The sequence below is a fragment of the Mirounga leonina genome, unplaced genomic scaffold (genome assembly GCF_011800145.1).
Source record: "Mirounga leonina isolate KUSES-001 unplaced genomic scaffold, KU_Mleo_1.0 Mir_115, whole genome shotgun sequence".
In the NCBI taxonomy this organism is placed as follows: domain Eukaryota; kingdom Metazoa; phylum Chordata; class Mammalia; order Carnivora; family Phocidae; genus Mirounga; species Mirounga leonina.
The window spans coordinates 32,400,823-32,423,335 of record NW_023270268.1 but is presented as its reverse complement, the minus strand read 5'-3'; the positions used below and the strand labels follow the sequence as shown (position 1 = coordinate 32,423,335).

Below are 22,513 nucleotides of genomic sequence, written 5' to 3'. Positions count from 1 at the left end.
GCTTCTTACCTTTCCCCCAGCAATTGAAAATCATCCCCTGCAGGTCTGCACCATCAAGAGAGGTGCTCTCTGTTCTGCTCTATCTCAGAATTTGCTTAAAATACCCAATTGAGGCCCGTGGAAAAGAGCTTAAGTTCATTTCTTACCCACCTTTGTGGAGACCACCTTTTCCTCTTAGGCTCTACCACAGATGATATAGCTTATTTGTTTCATGTCTTCTTGGAGGGGCTTATTCTTTGGAATGATAGCTAATTCAGCTCAAGATGGGCTCAAGAAAAGTTTATCTTTTTTTCTATGGATTCAGCTTTTTCTCATTGTTGGTAGTCTTTTACATTCTAAATGGAAGCCAAACCCTATTGTTATGCTTTCAACTTGCTTTTAATGTTTTTTTTTTTTTTTTTTATACAAGAGTTGCTTTTATGTGGGTGAATCTGTTGGTCTTCTATGACTTCTGGTTTTTGTATTGTATTCAGTAAAAGACTTCCTCACCCTGAGAATATCCTCCCATGTTTTCTATTTCTTTTTTCCTGAATGTTTTTAAGTGTTTTGATTCATTAGGAATTAACTTTGGGGTAAGGTACAATCTAATTTTCTTTCTAATGAACCGCCAATTATCCCAAAATCATTCACTGAATAATTCATTTTCCCACTGCTTATAATTCTACTGTAATAGTAGGACTAAAATTGTCTGTGAGTAGCAGAAAATCTGCCCAACAGTGGCTTGAATTCACAGGAGTAAATTTGTCGTATGCAAAATAAATTTGGGAATAGACAAAACATGGTTGTTACTGTGTCTTAGCAGAATGAAGACCTAGACTTTTTTTCATCCTTCTCTCATTTTTATCTGCATACTTGTCCCTTTGTAGTTGCAAAATCACTGTTGAACATCCACATGAGTTCTAGATCACTGAGAAAGGAAGGGACTAAAGAGGTCATATTTGCCTAGTCTGGCCATTTTAAAAGGCTTTTCCAGAAGGCCCATCTAGCAAGTTACATGTTTTTTCCTCAGATATTTCTTACACATTATTTTCCAGACTACTAAGGTATCTCCTGTCTTTAGTAGGACTGTTCTTTCCTTCAATTCATCAACTGAATTTTTTAATTATGAAAGAAAATATTAGATGTATTCAGCTCCATGTTCATTGCACATTACCCAAGATGTAGAAACAGCCTAAGTGTCTATCAGTGGATGAGTGGATAAAGAAAATGTGGCATATATATATATGATACACACAACAGAGTATTATTCAGCCATTAAAACAGGAAGGAAGTCTTGCCATTATGACAACACTGATGGACCTTGATGGTATTATGCTAAGTGAAATAAGACAGAAAAGGACAAATACCATATGCTCTCACTTATATGGGGAATCAAAAAACCTAAAAATAAAGCAACAAAAAACGCCACTGAGCTCATAGATAGAACGGATTAGTGATTGCCAGTGGTAGGAGGTTTGGGGGCAGGCAAATGGGTCAAAAGGTACAAACTTCAGTTATAAAATATGTAAGTCATAGGGATATAATGTACAGCATGATGACTATAGTTAATCATGCTGTTTTGCATATTTGAAAGTTGCTGAGAGAGTAGCTCTTAAAAGTTTTCATTACAAGAAAAAGAATTTCTGTAACTGGTGACAGATGTTAATTAGATTCATTGTGGTGATCATTTCACAGTATATACAAATATTGAATCATTATATTGTATACCTGAAACTAATACAATGTTATATGTGAATTATACCTCAAAAAATAAATGGGTAAATAAAATGTTTTAGTTCCTTAGAGTTTTTTTTATTTTTATTTGTTTTGTGTTACATTTGAATCTTCTGAAGTATATTTAGTTTTTTATTATTTACTTCTGAGTGCTTATTTTTCTGCCTTTCCTCTTGCTTGCTGTTGGCTTGTTTAGATGGGTTATTGAGATAAATTTTATTCTTTGTTGTTGTGGAGGAGCACTAAATAGCTGAATCTCACAGTTGGTATAAAGCAGGAGAAGCTCTACCCTAATGAGCTTTTATGATACAGAAGCAGCAGCAGCCTGTTGAGATACCTTTGAGAAGAAGCATCTCACCTTTCCACTCTTTTACCCTCTCCCGTCTACCCCTGACACTCCCAATCTCAAGGACTAGGAAGATTCAGCCAGCTGTTCCTTGCTCTTGGAGTTTTCTGTTATTCTAAGTATTAACACTAATTCTCTTTCCTGAGATACCAACACAGCCCAAGCCTTCCCTCTAGCAGCAGTTTGGTCTAGAAAAAGCATACAGCCATAAATTGAGAATATTCAGATACCGTGTTCACAGAATTTCTCACTCTCTGCCTTGTGAATTTATATTTCTCCACCAAAATGTTTTAGGCTAGAGTAGGAAACCTCTAACTAATTGTGTTCAGTGTCATTTTCATGTTGTTTTTTGTTTGTTTATTTAGTGTTTCATCTGTTGCATATAACACCCAGTGCTCATTATATCAAGTGCCCTCTTTATTGCCCATCATCCCATTACCCCATTCAGTTTCATGTTTTAAACAAGATGACACAATCTGGTAATACCAAGAGCCCATATTAGATTTCTTTTCTTTGAAAAGTTAGTAAGTCTGCTCTATAAAAGAGAGTTAATAGAACATTTATAGTAAAATTGGAAGAAATAAGGTTGCAGCTTCAGATGCAAAAAAATTAGTTTTGGACTTCTTAATGAAATACTTTTGAAATTCTCAATTCTTAAAAATTCTATTTTAAAGAATTGAAAGACGCTATGTGGTACTGAAATCCTGATTACTCTGATCTGAATTCAATCACAAACATCCTTTCTAGTCTAAACTTCTTTAATTTTTTTTTGTTTTTACTTCAAACTATCTCAGCTAGGACCCAAATATAACAACATGGGAACTATTTTTTTTGAATGTTGGCTTAGAATAATGAATTAAATACTTGTTCTGAATAACAGATTTGAGCACTTCATGAATTATTTAGTTGTGGAAGATCAAAACAAACAGTAAATAAAAAGCTATCAGTAAATAAAAAGTACCTGTGTAAGTCACCTTCAATATCTGTCCACATCTACTTTTGAGAAGAAAATGTTCCTTTATAGTAGGAAAGAAAACTTTGATCAAATTGATATCATATGTCAAATTTAATATGTTCTTTTTATTCCTTTTAGGACAGTGGTGATTATCCCCTTACCATGCCTGGGCCTCAATGGAAAAAATTTCGTTCGAACTTTTGTGAATTTATTGGAGTCCTGATTCGACAGTGTCAGTATAGCATAATTTATGATGAGTATATGATGGACACAGTAATCTCCCTTTTGACTGGTTTGTCAGACTCCCAGGTCAGAGCTTTTAGGCATACAAGTACCCTTGCTGGTAAGTAACCAACGTTTTATTTCTTTTTCATTTAGTTATGTTAAATATGTTCTATTGCTGTTTAAATGTATTTAGATTAAGTATTAACTTAATTACTGTGCTCCTGAAAAAATACCATCCCTCCCCTCCCCCAAATTCATCTGAATGGCTTTTGTTATCTGTTTAGGTAAGATGTATGCCGATTTTGATTACTGGCATTTGATTGCCTTGAGAATGAAAATTGAAAATTTCTGGCAAATTTCAGTAAATCTCTCTCTCTCAATGTTTAATTATTTTAGTACATCATTATATTATAATCCAAGAAATTTTAGGAGTCCACTAGGCCATATTCTTTGGTAAACCCCAAAATTAGTAGTTGAAATGCCAAATTCATAGTATTTTTTTCACTTAATTACATTGCTTATATTGCTCATTATTATACATAAGTATGTAAATGTTTATATATTTGAAACAATTCTACCTAATTGCAATTGCTATATAGCCAGCATTCTTCCTCTTCCTACTGCTGTAATAACCTGAATATATCTAGATGTAATATCTCTGAAATCAGTTCATTTAGGGAGGCTAGCTGATCTGAAGAATTGATGGATTAGTTTTCACTCTTTCATTTTATAATTATCTAGAGAACTTCTCAGTCAAGTGCATTTATTTTTTTCTTGTTTCTCCATAACAAGGCAATTTCACTAATTTAGCAATTGTTCTATTTTCCCTCAACTACTTTAACTATGCTTACCTAAAATGACTGTTCTTTTTCATCTCTAATGTAGAGTGTGCACACGTGTGTGTACATGCACATGTGTGTAAATACTCCCAGATTACATCCTTTTTAGTAGCAGTAATTCTGTATTCATCTTACACATTACAATGACAAACACCAGATTTAATTTCATTAATTGCATTTCATCTTGCACTTAAATTAAATTTCTAATTTATCAAATATACTTAAATCATTGGTTCTCAAACTTTTGCATGCACCAGAATCATCTGTAGGGCTTATTGAGACAGATTGCATGGCCTTACCCCCAGAGTTTAACAGATTTTAGGTTATGCTGATGCTGATGCTTTGGGGAATATACATTGCAAACGCGTGGTTTAAAATCTTGTCATTTTCTGGCTTAATCTGTTGCTTAAAGCCAAAATGATAATATTACCTAGGGTCATCCATGTTTTTTTCCACTCCTCTTTTTTCATTTCCTTTTTTCCCCCCCTACTTAATGTAGTTGATCTATATTAGTGTCCATTATTCTCTTAGTTACATATCTATATGAAACACAGTTTATTTTCAAGAGTAACATTTTCCTTATTATTAGGAAAAGAGAAAGATCTACCCAATTTTATCTTTTTTAAAAATGTAAAATAAAAATACAGTTTATTGCTGAAAAAATTTCTATACAGAACAAACACCAAGCAGTTTAAATTCTGTGTTTTTAGAGTATCTTCTTCCTCATTATTGGGAAGGAGAAGAGATCTTTTAAAAGGTACTGCAAATACACTATTATTTTTAAATTATCTGATTATTACACATTTTTTCTTTCTAATTTCATGACTTTTAGTATCTTAATTTTAGTTTGCTTTTTTTCTTTTTTTCTTTACATATTCCATTTAGTTTTGAACTTATTTTCCTCTATGTACAGTAATGCCCATTTAGCTGGTTGTCAGATGCATAGTAAATGTAGCAGTTTGAAATAACAGAACTTAAACATAAGATAGAAATTGCTTCTGAATAGCCAAACTTGCTCTCATAAAAAGTTAATTTTTGTTTCATAAGACTAGGAGAGAAAGAGAAACAAGTGAATAGAAGGCAAATGTGAAATGCTCTCCTGCTGATAGAATTACGAAATAATAGTTCATACCAAAAAGAAGACAAAACATTTTGCTTACAATATCGAGAGAGAGAGAGAGAGAACAATCTAGGGCTTCTCTGTTGGGGCAGGGTACTTATTTATTTTTCAGGGTACTTCTCTTAAATCCAGAAATCTGTGTGCATTCTGTATAAAAGATTAAACATGTGCCACATACTCTAAGAACACAAGAGAAAGAATAATGTAGAAATAAGCAGAATAGTTTTACTTTTAAAATGTCTCAGTTTCCTGAAGAATGCATTTTAATTCATTTGCATTTGTCCTCCACTAGTAAATGAAGTATTACTGTACTTTACTGACTTCATAGTGTATTTTATTGACTTCATTTCCCCTCTCTTTTCCATTGGCCCATTTTCAGTGACTTTTATTATTGTATTGTTTTCCCTGTATTTATCCTTCTGGCAATCTATATATGCTAATTTTACATATACTTAAATATATTTTAATTATAGCTTTCCTCCTATTCTTTTTGAGTTGAGTCGCTTCGTCCTTCCAGTGCCTTTCTGCCTTTCTTTTCCTACAATTTACCTGTGATCATGATAGCTTTTTAAACTAGTTGATAAATGCCATTTTGTTTTCACCTTTGCTGTTTGTATATCATCATCTAGCCTATTTGAATTTGAAATTATTTTTAAAAATCAGATATCAAGAAAAATGGAAGGAAATCAACATTTTTTATTCTGATTTTTTAAAAGTGGAAACTTATTTTTCAAGTCATTTTCAAATTTACTTCAAAATATTACTATAATTGCTATATGTCTGTATTCATGATCATATCTTCCAAGGCTCAGTTTCATAAAATGTGGGACTTATCAATCACCTACCCTTCAACAAAGCACAGATCTTGCTGAGCACTTAAAGTCCAGATTGGATAATAATTATCCATATTTTCAAGGATTTTTTTTTTTCTCATCTTTGTCCTCCTCTCTGTTTTTTTTAATGGTATGTATGCAAGGGGTAGATTAAAAGATAATCATTTTTATTCACTTTGCAGGACGAGTCTTGGGGACTAGATAAAATGGGCAGGAACATTTAATCCTCTGCTTCAAAGACTATGTGCATGGACAGTTACAAGGCAGTTATGGCCAGATATGATTATCGGCTTTGGAATAAAATGCTCCTTCACATTGCTTATATCTTAGCTGAGAAGAGAGACAATCAGGTTAGTTGTTCTGTAGGGTACAGATGTGATGAGTTCCAGAGCTTCATAAGTCATCAGAGCGGTCTTATCAGTAGTACTTTTAATTCGTTTTCCAAATAACTCATTTTCTTATACAGTTATATAATGTATCCCTATTGTCAGTGTTTATGCATTGCATTTAATTGTGTACTTTTACCATATTTTTATTAAAAATTTTCATCATTCGGTAGTTCTTTTAGGTCTGTTTATTCTACAGTTAACAGTAGTCTCATTTTTCCATTGGAGGTAAACTGTGTTTCCCCTTTTTTTGGAATTCTTTTTGTCATTAAATTGAAACAGACTGTTAGCTGTTATATCTTATATTTTCCTTACTTTTTTTCTGTTCCCTTAATTGGAATTTTAAAACATACTCTCCCATTTGTTTGACCTAGTGTTTTACATTGTAGTATAATTTTCATTAACTATTAATCTTTAGAATTAAATGCCCTTATTTCTATTCTAAATAGCTACCTCAGTTGTACATACTGCAAATATAATTTATATAAGTAACATTTTGTCATTATTTTGGTGTATTTAGAATTTGAGACTGAGCGTATTTATTTATTCCCTAGTTCGATGAAATTTTCATGAGGAAATAGTCTCTTTTTTTCCCCAAGGTAAAATTAGATAGGATTCCCTTTGTTTTACCATTTTGTTGTTTGGTATTATGAAGATAATTCTACTCTCAGAGAGTCTATTTTTTAGATCTGTAGTTAAATTATATTTAGACATTTGCTTTAAAAATGTATGCCAATACTTTACAGAGTGTTGATTTTGAATTTTTGTTAGATGGTAATTTGCAGGATAAGTAATGTTAATTTAACTTTTTTATTTTTTGCTGTTTTCTCACCTATATAATTTTCTATGATGTTACAAATAGATTAATATTGACTACCACTCACTACTAAGGTGAAAATGCTAATTTGAACAAAGGGGGATTAAGAATACAAAATTTGTGTTAATAGTGTGGTGATTGATTCTAATTTTTGCTAAAGTGAATTCTGGAAAAATTAGAAAATGTGGTTAAGATCATCATATGACAGTAAAGTGGCGTCAGTATGCTGGGAGGCCAGTCTTCATATAACAGTAGTTAATAATAGGTCACTCTCAGACCCTTGAGGGAGTAAACTTTTCTTTATACCTTATTGTTTAACATTATCATGTTTACATATAGTTGATTTTATATTGACATATGATTCATTGTTGATTAACATTTCTAACCAAGTCAGAATCTCTGGACTTTTCTAGTCTAAGGAAAGATACTGTATGTGAAATTGCTTTGTTCGCCAGTCATGGACTGAAAATCATTTTGCTTTAGTAAATTGACATCTTTTCTTTGGCTCTCAGTTGCTGAAACTGTAAAATATAGTGGTTCAAAAAATGGGTTCTGTGCCAGACTGTGCGGATCCATATCCCTCACTGCCTTTTACTAGTTGTGTAACTTGGACAAATCCTTAATTTACCTGGCCTCATTTTCTTTACATGCAAAGTGAGGAAGATCATGACAGTTATCTCATTAAAAAGAGATTAGGAGAGCATGGACTAGTGCCTGACATTTAGTAAGCTGCTCCTAATATTCTGTAATGACAAAAAGAGCTAATAGTGTTGGCAATGTTTCACTTCATCCTGTTTTTACTTGGAATATGTTGAACACCTACTCTTATTTTAGTAGTAAAAGATACCGCAAGTGGGGAAATAAGAAACAAATTACATCTTTCAAAAACTGCTATTAAGAAAACTAATAGCATGCGTTTTCATTTTACTTATTTTTTAGCTCTTAGGTCCCAAATTCTATTTATTAAATTCAATTAAGTATTTTATAACTCTGGACCTCACAGAATATTTTTGGGTTCTGTGGTTGGACTTGAAAAATTTAGGTCAGTCTGGCATCATCAAAAAGTAGACTATAAAGTGTAAGTAATTTCTTCTTCATATTTTTTGTTTCTTTTTTAATTCTTCTAAAGTCTTACTTTCTCATTGCTTTATACTATTACTATTGCTTTTTTTTTCTCTTTATCATTTTTGTTTTTCTTACCTCTCCTCTAGAGATAACACTTTCCAGTTTCCCAGGATTTGTATAGAGTAGACTTTAGGGTTCTCATGGGATTAATGCCCAATAATTACCAAATTCATGAGTGCCATTATATATATAACATTACCCATAAAATACAATAAACTTAAAAATGGAATTATGGGGGGTGCCTCGTGCTCAGTCGTTAAGCATCTGCCTTCGGCTCAGGTCATGATCCCAGGATCCTGGGATCAAGCCCCACATCAGGCTCCCTGCTCTGCAGGAAGCCTGCTTCTTCCTCTCCCACTCCCCCTGCTTGTGTTCCCTCTCTCACAGTCTCTGTCTCTCTCTGTAAAATAAATACAATAAAATCTTTTTTAAAATGCAATTATGTAAATTTGTAAATAATTTATTTCCAATATGTAAATGTAAGTATCAAAAGTAATGTGTTAAGTTTTCTAGTTTAAAGAACCTTCGTTTTCTTAGATTTATCTCTTTCTTAAGTATGAAAATTAGCTTTCTTTTGGGGGCCAGTTTTTGTAAAGAAATCATGATTTTAAAATCACTTTACAAACATTGCATATCTTTTATTCATTAGCTTGGTGACCTTAGACAAACAACTTGTGTGCCTCACTTTTCTCATCTGTATACTATTAATACTAATAGTCCCATCTCATAGGAATGTAAGGCTTAAATGAATTCATATTAAATGTTTAACATATATAAGTCACTCAGTAATTGTCTGATATTCTAACTACAATAGAATGACAAAGCTTACTTGGCTTAGTTTTAAAGAGGGCAGAGAAATTGAGAACATTTTTTTGTATATTTTTCATTAACATTTCCATGTACATTTAAACATTTTCTGTGCATATAAAATTACTGTACAGAGTATTCAGAAAAGGAGAAAAGTACAAAAGTAAAAATTAGCCATAATTATACCACCTCATCATTGTGCCCAGAACATGTTGGTATTTCCTTTAAGTTGTTTCTCATATGCATATTTATGAGGATTTTTTGTTTTATTTTAAAACAAATAATAGGATCAGTTTTGTAGCATGCACTTTCTGTGCTTTTAATTATTTATTATCATGTCTGATATGGCCGGTTCATTTTCTACAATCTAGATGCCCTTTAAATTATTTAGCTTTTTTACCATTGTTTGGATCCTTTGTCTTTTTTTGGAGTCCCTATCATCTTTTGCTTTCCTTCTTAATTTATTCTCTCCTTTTTGGTTAGCTTATTCTTTGATAAGGGGTTTTGGGGAAGTATGTATTTGAGACTTTACATGCCTGAAAAGTATATTACATCCTCATGCTTAATTTTCTTCAGAGTTTTTCCTCTAGCTTCCAGTGTTTCTGTTGAGAAGTCCAGTGCTGTTTCAACTTCTGATTCTGATCCTGTTTCTTGTCTTTGGAAGCTTTTAAATTTTTCTCTTTATTCTTGGTGTTCTGAAATATCATGGTGATAATACCCTTATGTGTATGTATATTTTTTCCCATTCATTATGCTTGGCACTCTTTGTTGAATATCTGTTGCTTGGATGTTAATCTCTTGAGGTTTCTCATTTTCCAAGTCTTTATTTTTTTAAAACACTGTTTCATGGATTTAATGTCTTCTCTTAATCTCTTTGATAATGTTAATTATCACTCTGAAGTTTTTTTCAGCTTCCTACTCTTTTCTTCTGATTCTCTGCTCTTACCACTCTCTTTCATGTTGGAAACTTTCCTCAAATATCTGTTTCTTGGTTCTCTACTCTGGCTAAGAGTGAGATACTAAAAAGGCAGTTACCAGAGAGGGAGGGTGTGTGTGTATGTGAGACGGAGAGAGGGAAAGAGAAAGAAGAGAACATGTTTGACAGGATGAGGCAGGGGCTCTGTCTTCTTTGATGAGCATCACTGTAGGACAGTCCTGTGGTCAGCTAGCATTTTCATTGTAGATTCTAAACTATTGGTATTGATAATTTTTTTCCCTGGGGAAGTTCAGCTTCTTTGCAGAAGAATCTTTCAATCTACTTAAGTTTAGTTGCTTTCTACCATTTGGGAGTTGGACAGGATGAAACAGCATCTAGAGCAGTCTGCACTTCACATATATCCCTCTTCTGTGTCTGATGATTCCAAATCTCTGGCTCATTTTATTGAGGGAATTAAACTTTCTGGACTTCCAAGATGGGTGTGTGGTGGAGAAATTGCTTGACTGTCTAAGTTGGAGTAGAGGCTTAGAATTTTAATTACTTATTGTACAAACTTTGAAATAATACTCTTTTCAGAACTTACCTCCCTCCATCTTCTGTGGAACCTAGTGCTTGTAATTCCTGAACGCTTCTGGGTTCTGCAGAGCAAATAGTTTTTTTATTTTTCTTTTAGGTACAGATAGTTGTAATTCCTTTTTTGACCATTTGGTTTGATTTGTACACTCTGCTCATCCTTCTGCTTTCCATGTACATATATTAATATATTGTGGTTTGGGTTAACAAGTATTTTCTCAATTTATTGAAGATGAAATTTGTTATTTTGGTTGGGTTTTTAAGAGATAAAGGGATTGGTTAAATCTCTATCATTTTTCGGTACCTGGCTGGCTCATCATAATGTCTGGGCTTTAGATTTTTCTCACAAGTGGGCCTTTTACCTAGCAATCCAATTAAAGTATTCTACTACATAGATATTCCTACTTACTTACAAGGTTACTGTAACACCTCCTATTCTTTTTTTCACACTTAGCTGATTATTTTTGCTTGCTTAATAGAGACAACAGAGAATTCTTCAAGGATTAAACCTACTTATCTAGGTGCAGCTATACCCCTATACTCTACTTTTTCTCTTATTACAGTTACCTCTAAGGTTGGTCCTTGCCCTTGTGCAGTAGATCTGACCCCTGGTCTCCGCCTTAAGAACTTTGCTCTTCAAATTGTTTTCTCTCTACTGACTTCAGTTTCCCCACTTTTATAAGATAATTCTTACCATTATACTAATATGCTGTGATAGCTTTTATCTTTTAGAAACATTCTTAGTTAAGGCACTTCAGAGACCCGGAACCAATAGGAGATACACTTACTTACTGATACACACACAAATACATACCAAGATATGTCTATCTTGTATATATGTATATACCAAGATATATTTGGGGAGAGGGAGTTATTTCGAGGAGTTGGCTCTCACAATTGTGGGAGCTGGCAAATTTGAAATCTGTAGGGTAGAACGGCAGGCTAGAAATAGGCTGGAGTTGTACAGTCCTGAGGCAGAAATTGCTTCTCCAGGGAACCTCAGTATTTTGTTCTTGAGGTATTCAAGTGACTAGATGAAACCCACCACATTATTGAGGGTAATTTCCTCTGCTTAAAACCAACCGATTGTAGATGTTAACCATATCTACAAAATACCTTCACAGTAACACCTGGATTCGTGTTTGATTAAATAACTGGATACTGTAGCCTAGCCACGTTGACACATAAGACTGACCATTATATCCTCCCTTGTTTCCTCATGCCCTTCTAGCTACATTCCCTACATTTTCTTTACGGTAAATCGCAACTGTTTCTATTCACTGTCTTTACCTACTGTCCTCCTCTTCTCTTTTAAACCCACTCCAGTCAGTTTTCTATTTTTGCCACATTACTGTCTCTGCTTTTGTAGTCAGCAGTTACCTTCTTACTGTCCAAATCACTGGGAAGCTCCCAGATGTCATCTTTTCTCTCTCGATAGACATAGCTACTTCTTCCTTCTTGAATTACTATCTTCACTTGTTTTCTGGAATATACACTGTCATAGTGTATCTTAGAAAGCTAAACTGTAAATATTGAATTATCTCAGAATTCAATTTTTAGACCTTTTAATCTTTTGTCTTTATTCACTCCTTAGTGAATAAAGTGAAAACCAATTCCATAGTTTTATTATTTCTGTCAAAAAATAATGATAGTGGAAGAGGTAATATAGTCACATGATTTAAAATTCAAAATAAAAAACTGTATGGTAAAATGTCATTCTTCCATCCATGGCTCTCAACCATCAAATTCTCTTCCTTGGAGGCAACCAAAGTTGCTAGTCTCATATATTTTTTCCAAAGATTATGAGTATAATAGCATATACATATTCAGTGAGAGGCAGTATGATGTAGTGCTTAAGAACTTGGACAATGGAGCACGACTGCCTGTAATCATATTCTGTCTCTGCCAAGTCTCTTAGCTGATCTGGGACTCCGTTTTCTTCTCTGTACAAAAGGAACAATTAAAATAAAATTACTTGATAAATTGTGAGGTATATGATGAGTAGGTATGTGTAAAGAGCTTAGAAGAGTGACTGGCACATAAAAATAAATAGCACATTCCTTTTTCCATAAATGATAGCATAATATACATACTGACAGGCATCTTGCTTTTTTTTTAATCAACAAATATCTTGGTGGGCTTTTTAGCACATAAATCATGCCTCATTTTTTCTAATGGCTGAATAGTTATTCATTGGATGGATGTACTGTCTAGTTTTAAGGCTCTAAATAACAATGTCTTTGATGATGGCTTCCAAATGTATAGCTACTGGATATTTCCACTTAGATACCTAATAAGCACAAAGCTTTCTAATTACCCTTGCCTTTTCTTTTCATCTTATTTCCTACATTATAACCTATCATGTTTTTTTTTTTTTAGCTCTGCCTTCATTATCTCTCTACCTATTGCGACCACTTTAATCTAAGCCAACATTGCTTTACTGAGCTGCTCAAAGCCAACAACTTGAGAATCATTGCAAACTTTTGGCAAAATATTTTCAGCTCTCAGTGTTCTTCTATTTGGTCTCCTTTCTTCCAGTTTTACTATAATCTGTTCGCAGTTTTAAATCTAAATCAGACTGTTTCCCACTCACACCATATTTTCTAGTGGGTCTTACCTCATTTAGATTTAATTCCTGAGTTCTAACTAGATCCTACTAGAACTCTTGTAACCTGGCCTCTTGATTTCTTCCTTAACCCTTATTTCCTGCCTCTACCTGTTTCTGTGCTTCAGTCACACTGAATCCCTTGCTCTTTTATGAGTTCCCTCCTCATAACAATTTATCATAACCTTTGTACTTTTTACTCCCTCTCCCTGGGACACTGTTCTGTCATATGATCACATCTTCATTCCCTCACTTAATGCTCATATGTGAGCTCTGCAGAGAGGCCTTCAAGCTGCCTGACTACCCTGTTTACTCTCTAACTTTTTTACTATACTTTTTAAAAAATCATACTATATTTTTCTTTATAGAGTTTTCATTAACTGACATACTTTTTTTCATTTGTATATTCTATATTTGTTTATTGTCTGCTCCACACTAGAATGTAGTAATCATGAGGGTAGATACTCTGTCTCATTCCATTTTGTACTTCTAATATGTTAGAACAGTGCTAAGTACATGTTGGATTGATAAATGACTGAGGAAGCACTAAATAAGTGTTTATTGAATTCTCTCTGACGAAAGACTAGTTTTTTTTTCTTTTTCCAATAGCATTGACTTTTGTTCATTCATGTTTTTTTTTCCCCAATAGCATTGAAAGACTAGTTTTTTAATTACCAATCTGTCACAACCTAATACTTTTGTGAAATGCAATAAAATGAAGTATATGTTTCTTAGTGTCATTTTAATATTAAAGTCAGTAGACATAAGATCACTGTCAGATTGTTATAAAAATTTCTAAAAACTTTCAGATTTGTACTGATAATAAACTGTTAACAGACTATTCGTGGTCAGCACCCATTTGCAGACCATATTATGGGTAGCACAGCACTAAACAATTTAGCCATTCTGTTGCTGGCATTTAAAATTTGAACACTAAATTGAAGTATTTTTCTCTTCGGTAAACAAGGAGAAGCTACTTCAAAGCCAGTGGCACAGAATCCAGGCTGAATTCCTGTAGGATTATTAATTTATAAAATAGTTCCTTTAGTAATATCAGTAAAATTTAATTAGTGCTCCCTCTGTGCAGGAAGGAGTCTTTTTCACTGGACTCAGACATCACAATCCCCATGTTATATCTATGTCATTAAATTAGAAGTCTCTCTTCAGTAGGTATTTATTTGCTAATATGTTGGTATCTAAAATGAAAATTTCAGCTAAGTTTAAGTTTTATAGATCAATAAGCATTTATCTCAGTAAATAATGCTCTATCCTATCTAATACTTCTGTGAAAATTATTGATCACTTTGCATTTTTGTTTTAGTGTGTTGATTTTTTATGTTTATATATCTAGGATGGGGGAGGGTCATTACACAATGGCAGTTGGAGTTTGGGATCTGGATTCACAAGGAGATATATATAGCTAAAAGTAAAAGTCTTTTAAAAAAAAAAAAGATTTTTTTATTAGAGCGCACGTACATGCGTGCGCAAGTTGGGAGGAGGGGCAAAGGGAGAGAGAAAAGCAGACTTCCAGCTGAGCAGGGAGCCCAGTGCAGGGCTTGATCTCAGGACTCCAAGATCATGACCTGAGCCAAAGGCAGGCACTTAACCGACTGAGCCACCCAGGTGCCCCAAAAGCAAAGGTCTTTAAATTGAAGAAAATCGGTGTCTTAGCTTCCACTAGTGAATTCTAGCCAGGCTTGGTATTAATTTTAATGCTTTCTGACTCCTTGATCTACAAGTTGTTTTGTTTTGGGGATCTAGAAGTATATACTGAATTAAGCTCCATTGGGTATGATTTTGTATACTCAGGGCAAACTCTGTTACACTATTATCCCTGACTTGGGCAGTGTGAATGCCCCATATCCCTCCTATCTTTGAGCTGTTCTCCTTTTTTATATAGATTAATTTAAAAAGTACTTTTAGCTTTCATAGTATCATCAGATATCCTATTGACAATGTGTAAAATATTGTAAAATGACTAGCCTGTATTTTGAAACAGGAATATTTCTCAGTTTACTGTATTGAGACACTGTATATTAGAAAAGAAGTATTTTCGTTAAATATTTTTCTCAGTGGTCATTAACTTAAATACATTTGTTTACATCTTATATTTTAGCTTAAGGGCAGTAATCACTATTAATATGGAGTTGGCAAATGCAGATAGTTTCAGGTTGACAAATTGTGTGTGTGTACAGATAATAGATACAGGTAGTATTATGTATATTTGTATGTAATTAAAGGGAAATAGTGAAGTTTTAAGAGAAATGCATGCTCATATATAGTTACGGATATGTTTGCAGATAAATAGATCAGTATTCCAAAACACTGATCGGTTCATTTTTTATTAATGTACATTCATTCATATTTGCAGATAAATAACCTAGAAGAAAAAAAAAAAAGGAAGTTATTTTACCTGCACAAACTCTCTTATTCTTTTACCGATATTTTCTACACTATCACCATTTCAGTAATGAAAATAAATATGAATAGAGAAAAGTTTAAGGTTTGTGTCATACCTGTTTCTCAGATGACTTGAAATAGAAGTTTGAAAATATTTAAAGATTTGCAAATATAAGTGAACATTTAAAAGTACATTCACACTGTGGGGAAAATAGGTCAATCAGAAGTTCACAGGATACATTTTTAATTAATGAGTTTGGTCGGGTCTGTATTTCAGGGTTTGGAGGTTATGCCATTTACTGAGGTGAGGAACAGCAGGCAGAGAACCATCTTTCTTGGGTAAAGATCATGAATTGATTGTAAACATCGAAGGCATCTTTGAAGTGTCTGAGTTAAAGATATTAAAGAAGCAATTGTGTATAGTGGTCAGAATAGAGTTCTAATAGGCTTGATTAGTATGCCCTCACTAAAGTATGCATACTTGAGGGTGGGGAAGAGGGGTTGTTAATCTTTCTTCTGATAGTTAGGATGAGGCAGTTTTTAAGTGGGAAATGTCAATGAACCAAGCTATAGGGACACTGAGGCACAGAAAATTATGTTGCAGCCTAAGATGATGACTTTATTTCTATAAAATAAATTTCTTTTTTAATGTATGACTGAGTTGTAAACATAGAAACTGACTAGTTTCTTTCCTTCATCTGTTTCCATTATAAATTTGTAATCTTATGGATGAAGATCTGATTAATGGGTGAATACCATAATCTTCCTTTATTTCATAGCCATGAAGCTCATGACTGCATTGGTGAATGTTGCCTTAAACCTCAGTATTCATCAGGATAATACACAAAGACAGTATGAAGCTGAGAGAAATAAAATGATTGGAAAGAGAGCCAATGAAAGATTGGAGTTACTTCTTCAGAAACGCAAAGAGGTAAGTTTCATGTTTCATATTCTCTGTAAAAAGATGTATGTGTATTTTTAAATTTATTTAAGTTAGATTATATGATCTCAAACTTTTCAAATTAACCTGGAACATTCAGCCAGTGATTATCTGAGTGCTGTCTGAGTGCTTTCTCCATGACTTCCATGTGTGTGTCTCTAAATTTCTCCTTTCTATAAAGACACCAATCATACTGGATTTGGAGCCCACCCTATTCCAGAGGGACCCCATCTTAACTAATTACATCTGCAGAAGAGAATCCTAAAACAATCCTCCTTTTGAAAGAAAACAGTCTGGGGTTAGGTAATTCAGAAGGATTATCAGGCTTTGAGTTCAGAAAGCATAATAAATAGTAAGGTCAGAGCTGGGAGTCAGCGAAGCTGCATTTCCAGAAGGAAGCCAAAGACTACTTATTAGCTAATAAATAAGGCATTCCTGTGAATAAAGTTGGTTCAAGGTTTACACTGAAATGTTCACATATATACTGAAAGTGTTTTAAACTGGCTTTTTAGTAGGTAACATTTTTATTTGCCCATTAGGAAATTTTTAAATCTACAGTATTAGTCTGTATTTTAACTTGAAAAAAGAATAATATATTGCTGCAAATAAATTATCAATAAATAATGGGCTATAATAGGCGACAGGAAGCAGCAAACTTATGCCTAAATTATTACCCATACTGTATTAGGGTGTTAGAGCTGCTATAACAGATAACACAGACTGAGTGGCTTAAAGAACAGAAATTAATAGTCTCACAGTTCTGTAAGCTAGAAGTTGAAGATAACTCCAATTTCTCCATGACTTCCATGTGTGTCTGTCTCTAAATTTTTCCTTTCTATAAAGACACCGGTCATACTGGATTTGGGGCCCACCCTACTCCAGAGGGACCCCATCTTAACTAATTACATCTGCCACAGTCCTATTTTCAAATAAGGTTTGAGGTGTACTGGGGCATCAGGACTTTGTGATATGAATTTCTAAAGAACACAGTTAAAATCATAATACATACCATACTTGAAATATTGTGAAAATAAATTTTGGAACTGTGCATCAGTAAGTACTACTTACCAAAGTGTATGCCTCTTATAAAGTAATTTTTTATATAATAAATGCAGCAAAGGTAATTTTTAAAACTTACAGTAAGTTGCAGTAATTTGAATGATTTACTATGTAAGTATTCCCAATCTTATTTCCGGAAACCTGAAATAAAGCATACAGCAAAAGAGTAAGTCAGAAGGAATTTTATTCTCACATTCTTGCATGTAATAAAAGCAAATATTTCACTGAGTATTACCACAGAACAAAGTATAATAAGAATTATCACTTAGAATATAATTTTGTATCAGTGCTTTTATTCCTGTTGAGCAGTGAATAAGCTCAAGCTTTAACTCTAATCAGTAGTAATGCCTGAATTTTTTATCATTGCTGTACTGTTTTATTTTGTTGCTGCATTCTACCACTAATGGCAAGGATCCTTCCTATCTTCTACTATGCCTTCTATACTGGGAACTTGGCCTACTCTCAGTTATGGACTAAACAGATGCAGAGTAATATTTGGATACTTTAGGTAGAATATTAAGTTTCTTCTACAGTGGCAAAAATAATCAAAGGCTGGCCTGTTACCAAGAGAGGCAAAAGAAGCCAGGGACCTGACTTTGTTGGAAGAGGTATAGAAATTGAGGCTTCTTCCCAAAGCAGGCAAAATTTTGGGGATTGGAATCTTGCCACAGTTAGCCACACCACTCCTTGTTAGTCATTGTGTGTATATGTAAAGAGAGACAAAGAGGTTCTAAAGTCAGTATAGTAAAGCTGTTGAAGTAATGCAAGAGTAACCGTAATTTCCGACATCTGTTGAATAAGTGAGAAAAAGGATTGACAATTACCAAGAATGAGAAGAACCAGGAATTAAAAATAACTGAACTGTACATTTCAAATGAAATCAGGATTTAATTTTTTTTCTTTTCATTTCAGCTACAGGAAAACCAGGATGAAATTGAAAATATGATGAACTCTATTTTTAAGGGTATATTTGTTCATAGATACCGGTAAGGGATTTTATAAATCACCTTAGATTTTTAACTTAAATAATTTATTGCTTCTTTGTAGTCCTAGGTAATTATAAAAATATGAAACTCTCTATTTGTTTTGTTTTCTGGAAAATAGCTTTGGCTTTAAAGGCTAAATAAATATCATACTGTTGTTGTGGAGGAGATTGTACCACTGCCACACTCTTGCAAATTTAGAACATATACTGTTAGAGGAATTCAGTGTACATACATTGGTACTTATCGAATATTAATTAGTATGATATTATTAAATTAATATGGCCTTAATAAAATGTGATTGTCTTGATATTTGAAAAAAAATTTTAATGTTCTACTTCCTACCCTGTGATACTCATCATGTACTATGGTCAGATTAACCAACAGTCGTAAAAATACCTCTGTGAAGATAAAAGTTGACAGAAAAGGGCACCTCTGTAAATAATCAACAGCTCTTTTTTACCTTTAGCTATATAGATGAAAATAGAAGCAAAGCATTTGCAAAGTATTTTTGTCATATTCCATGACAAACAAGCTTAGTTTGTCTTTCTCTGAACTTTTAAATTACTAATACATTATTGAACAGCATATTTCAGAGAATTAATGAATCATATACATATACTTGTTACTTCTGTTAATTAGGCATGATACGATATGTTTAGGTAGATAGACACCAATAATAGAAGAACTGTTTTTAGACACATTTGAGATTTTAATTGGCCAGTTAATTGAGAGTTAGTTATAACAGGGAAATCTGTTTTTTAAAAAAGAAGAAATATAGCTTTGATATTTTAACTTAAACATTTTGTTTTAATTCAAAACATAAAAAGATCTTTTGATCTTCTTGATATTAATTTAAAAAAGAAGAGAAAAACTAACTCAAAAAGATATATGCACCGGGCGCCTGGGTGGCTCAGTTGGTTAAGCGACTGCCTTCGGCTCAGGTCGTGATCCTGGAGTCCCGGGATCAAGTCCCGCATCGGGCTCCCTGCTCAGCGGGGAGTCTGCTTCTCCCTCTGACCCTCCCCCCTCTCATGTTCTCTCTATCTCATTCTCTCTCTCAAATAAATAAATAAAATCTTTAAAAAAAAAAAAAGATACATGCACCATGTTCACTGAGCATTATTTACTGTAGCCAAGATATAAAAACAACCTATAGATGGATGAATGGATAAAGAAATTGTATATATATATGATGGAATATTACTCAGCCATTAAAAAAAAAATGAAATCTTGCCATTTGCAACAATATGGATGGACCTCAAGAGCATTATGCTAAGTAAAATCAGTCAGGCAAAGAAAGACAAATATTGTGGTGATATATGTGGAATCTTAAAAAAACAAGCTCATAGATACAGAGAACAGATTGGTGGTTGCCAGAGGCAGGATGGGTGGGAGAAATGGGTGAAGGGGGTCAAACAGCAAGAAGAAAAAAAATACGGTGCACTACTGAACAACCCAGAGAATAGTTTATTGTTATCTAGTAATTTGTGGTTATATTATTAGGAAATTTAGGCAAGTTTAATAAACTTGCACTTAACTTCCTTAATGGGTAATGGAACTTCTAGAAAAAAAACTGGAAGATAAAAATACACTGGGAAAATCTGTTTAATAGCTGATTAAAAAAAGATACTGAAAGAGACTGTACAGCCTGATAGGGACACTTACTACACATACCACACCACACACACACACACACACACACACACTCTCTAAAGTTGGAGATATTTTGGATTTGGGGAACTAGTTCAACCAATTAGAAAAATAAAAGCCACCTGTCTTTCTAGGAAACTTAAAAATAAGAAAACAGAATTGTTTATATTTACAAATTTACCATATCCAGCTCTCCTCATACCTCAGTTTCTATCTGTTACCATTTTACTTCAGCCTGTTTTTTAATTTTTGTTTATCTGAAAAACACTATTTCACCTTAAAAAAAAAAGGGGCCAAGGCCTTTACTTCGAGTATGGCGTGTTTGGAGTTTATATCCTCTTTTTTGCATAAACTACACATTCAGTGAAGTATTGAAAAAGTCACAATTTTTAAAATTTTTTTTAAAGATTTTATTTATTTGAGAGAGAGTGAGTGCACATAAGCAGAGGGGAGAGGGAGAAGCAGACTGCCCATTGATCAGGGAACCTGATGTGGGGCTCAATCCCAGGACGCTGAGATCATGACCTGAACCAAAAGCAGATGCTTAACAGCCTGAGCCACCCAAGTGCTCCCTGAAAAATTAATTTTTAAAAAAGCAAGAACTTCCACATACCTGTCATGCAGTCTTTTTTTTTTTTTAATTACAGCTTTATAGAGGTATAATTTACATAAAACAAATTACACGGTGATACAGTGATTTATAAGAAATACATATTTGGTCATTTGGAACTTTCAGTCCTATCCCCCAGCCTCTGGGAAGTGGAGGGGGGCTGGAGTTTGAATCAGCTGACTGCAATGACTTCATTAATCATGAATATGCAGTGAAGCCTCCATAAAAACCCCAAGGGTGGGGTTCAGATAACTTCTGGGTTGTTGAACACATGAAGATGCGAGGAGAGTAGCACACCTGAAGAGGGCTTGAAAGCTCTGCTCCCCTTTCCCATGCATTGCCTTACTTATCTCTTCATCTGGCTGTTGATTCAAATTCTTTATCATATCCTTTAATGAATTGGCAAATGTAATTGTTTCCCTGAGTTCTTTGAGCCGCTCTAGCATATAAAAAGAACCAAAAGAGGGGGTGCCTGGGTGGCATAGTTGGTTAAGCATCTGACTCTTGGTTTCAGCTCAGGGTGGTGAGATTGAGTTGGGCTCCGTGGTCAGCACAGAGTCCGCTGGTGATTCTCTCTCTCTGTCTCTCCCTCTCAAATAAATAAATCTTAAAAAGCAAAAAAGAACCTAAGGAGCAGGTGATTGGAACCTCCAATCTGTAGCCCATGGGTTAGAACCACAGGCAACAAAAAGCCTGGGACTTGAGACTGCCATCTAACGTGGGGGGCAGTCTTGTAGGACTGAGCCCTTAACCTGTGGAATCTGATACTGTGCCCAGATAGATAGTGTCAGAATTGAGCTGAATTCTCAGAAACTAACAGGTATTGTTGGTGTGTGTGTGTGCAGGGGAAACCCATGCCCCACATTCAAATTGGGCCCAGGAATGCAAAGTTGGTATCAGACACAGTTAAGAGCATAAGTTGATGAGTTTTGACATATATACAACTGTAGAACTACGACAGGCAAGATAATGAATATATCCATCCTCCTCAAAAGTTTTCTCTTGCCATTTTGTAATTCCTCCCAACCTTGCTTTCTGCCAGTCTCTCTCCCACCTCCATCCTCAAGCATTATTAATTTGCTAACGGATTTGTTTACATTTTTAAGGATTTCGTAGAAATGGAATTATATAGTATTTGCTCCTGATTTTTGTTGTTTTTGTCTCTATCTGACTTTTTTCACTAAGCAAAATTAGTCTGTCATCATTAAGACTGTTAAATGTAAGTTTTTCATAGATGCCCTTTATCAGGTTGAGGAAATTTCACTTCTATTCCTCATTTTCTGAGACTTTTAATTAGAAATGGATCTCGGATTTTGTCAAATGCTTTTCTACACCTGTTGAGACCAGTATATGCAGTTTTTCTTCTTTAAGACTGTTAATATGAATTAAATTGGTTGAATTCTTGAGATAAAACCCTCATCGTCCTGATGTTATTCTTTCTATATATTGCATATGATATCCTGAATTTTCCTAAGAATTTTGCTTCTTTGTTCAAGAGAGATATATCTCTTAACTTTTTGTTTTTATCAAATGTCTCTGACTGCTTTTGAACCAATGTAATGCTGGCTTTGTTGAATGAGTTGCAGT

The 22,513-nt window shown here is 33.9% G+C and overlaps 1 protein-coding gene across 3 annotated transcripts in view; it reads left to right on the top strand.

Moving 5' to 3' along the window:
- STAG1 (stromal antigen 1) overlaps window positions 1-22,513 on the top strand; it is a 409,713-nt gene that overhangs the window by 232,006 nt on the left and 155,194 nt on the right. For all 3 annotated transcript variants that reach the window (XM_034995271.1, XM_034995264.1, XM_034995275.1), the window contains 3 exons: window positions 3,153-3,357; window positions 16,461-16,612; window positions 18,593-18,666. In XM_034995271.1, coding sequence (XP_034851162.1) covers window positions 3,153-3,357; window positions 16,461-16,612; window positions 18,593-18,666 — 431 coding nt within the window. The remainder of the gene's footprint in view (window positions 1-3,152; window positions 3,358-16,460; window positions 16,613-18,592; window positions 18,667-22,513) is intronic.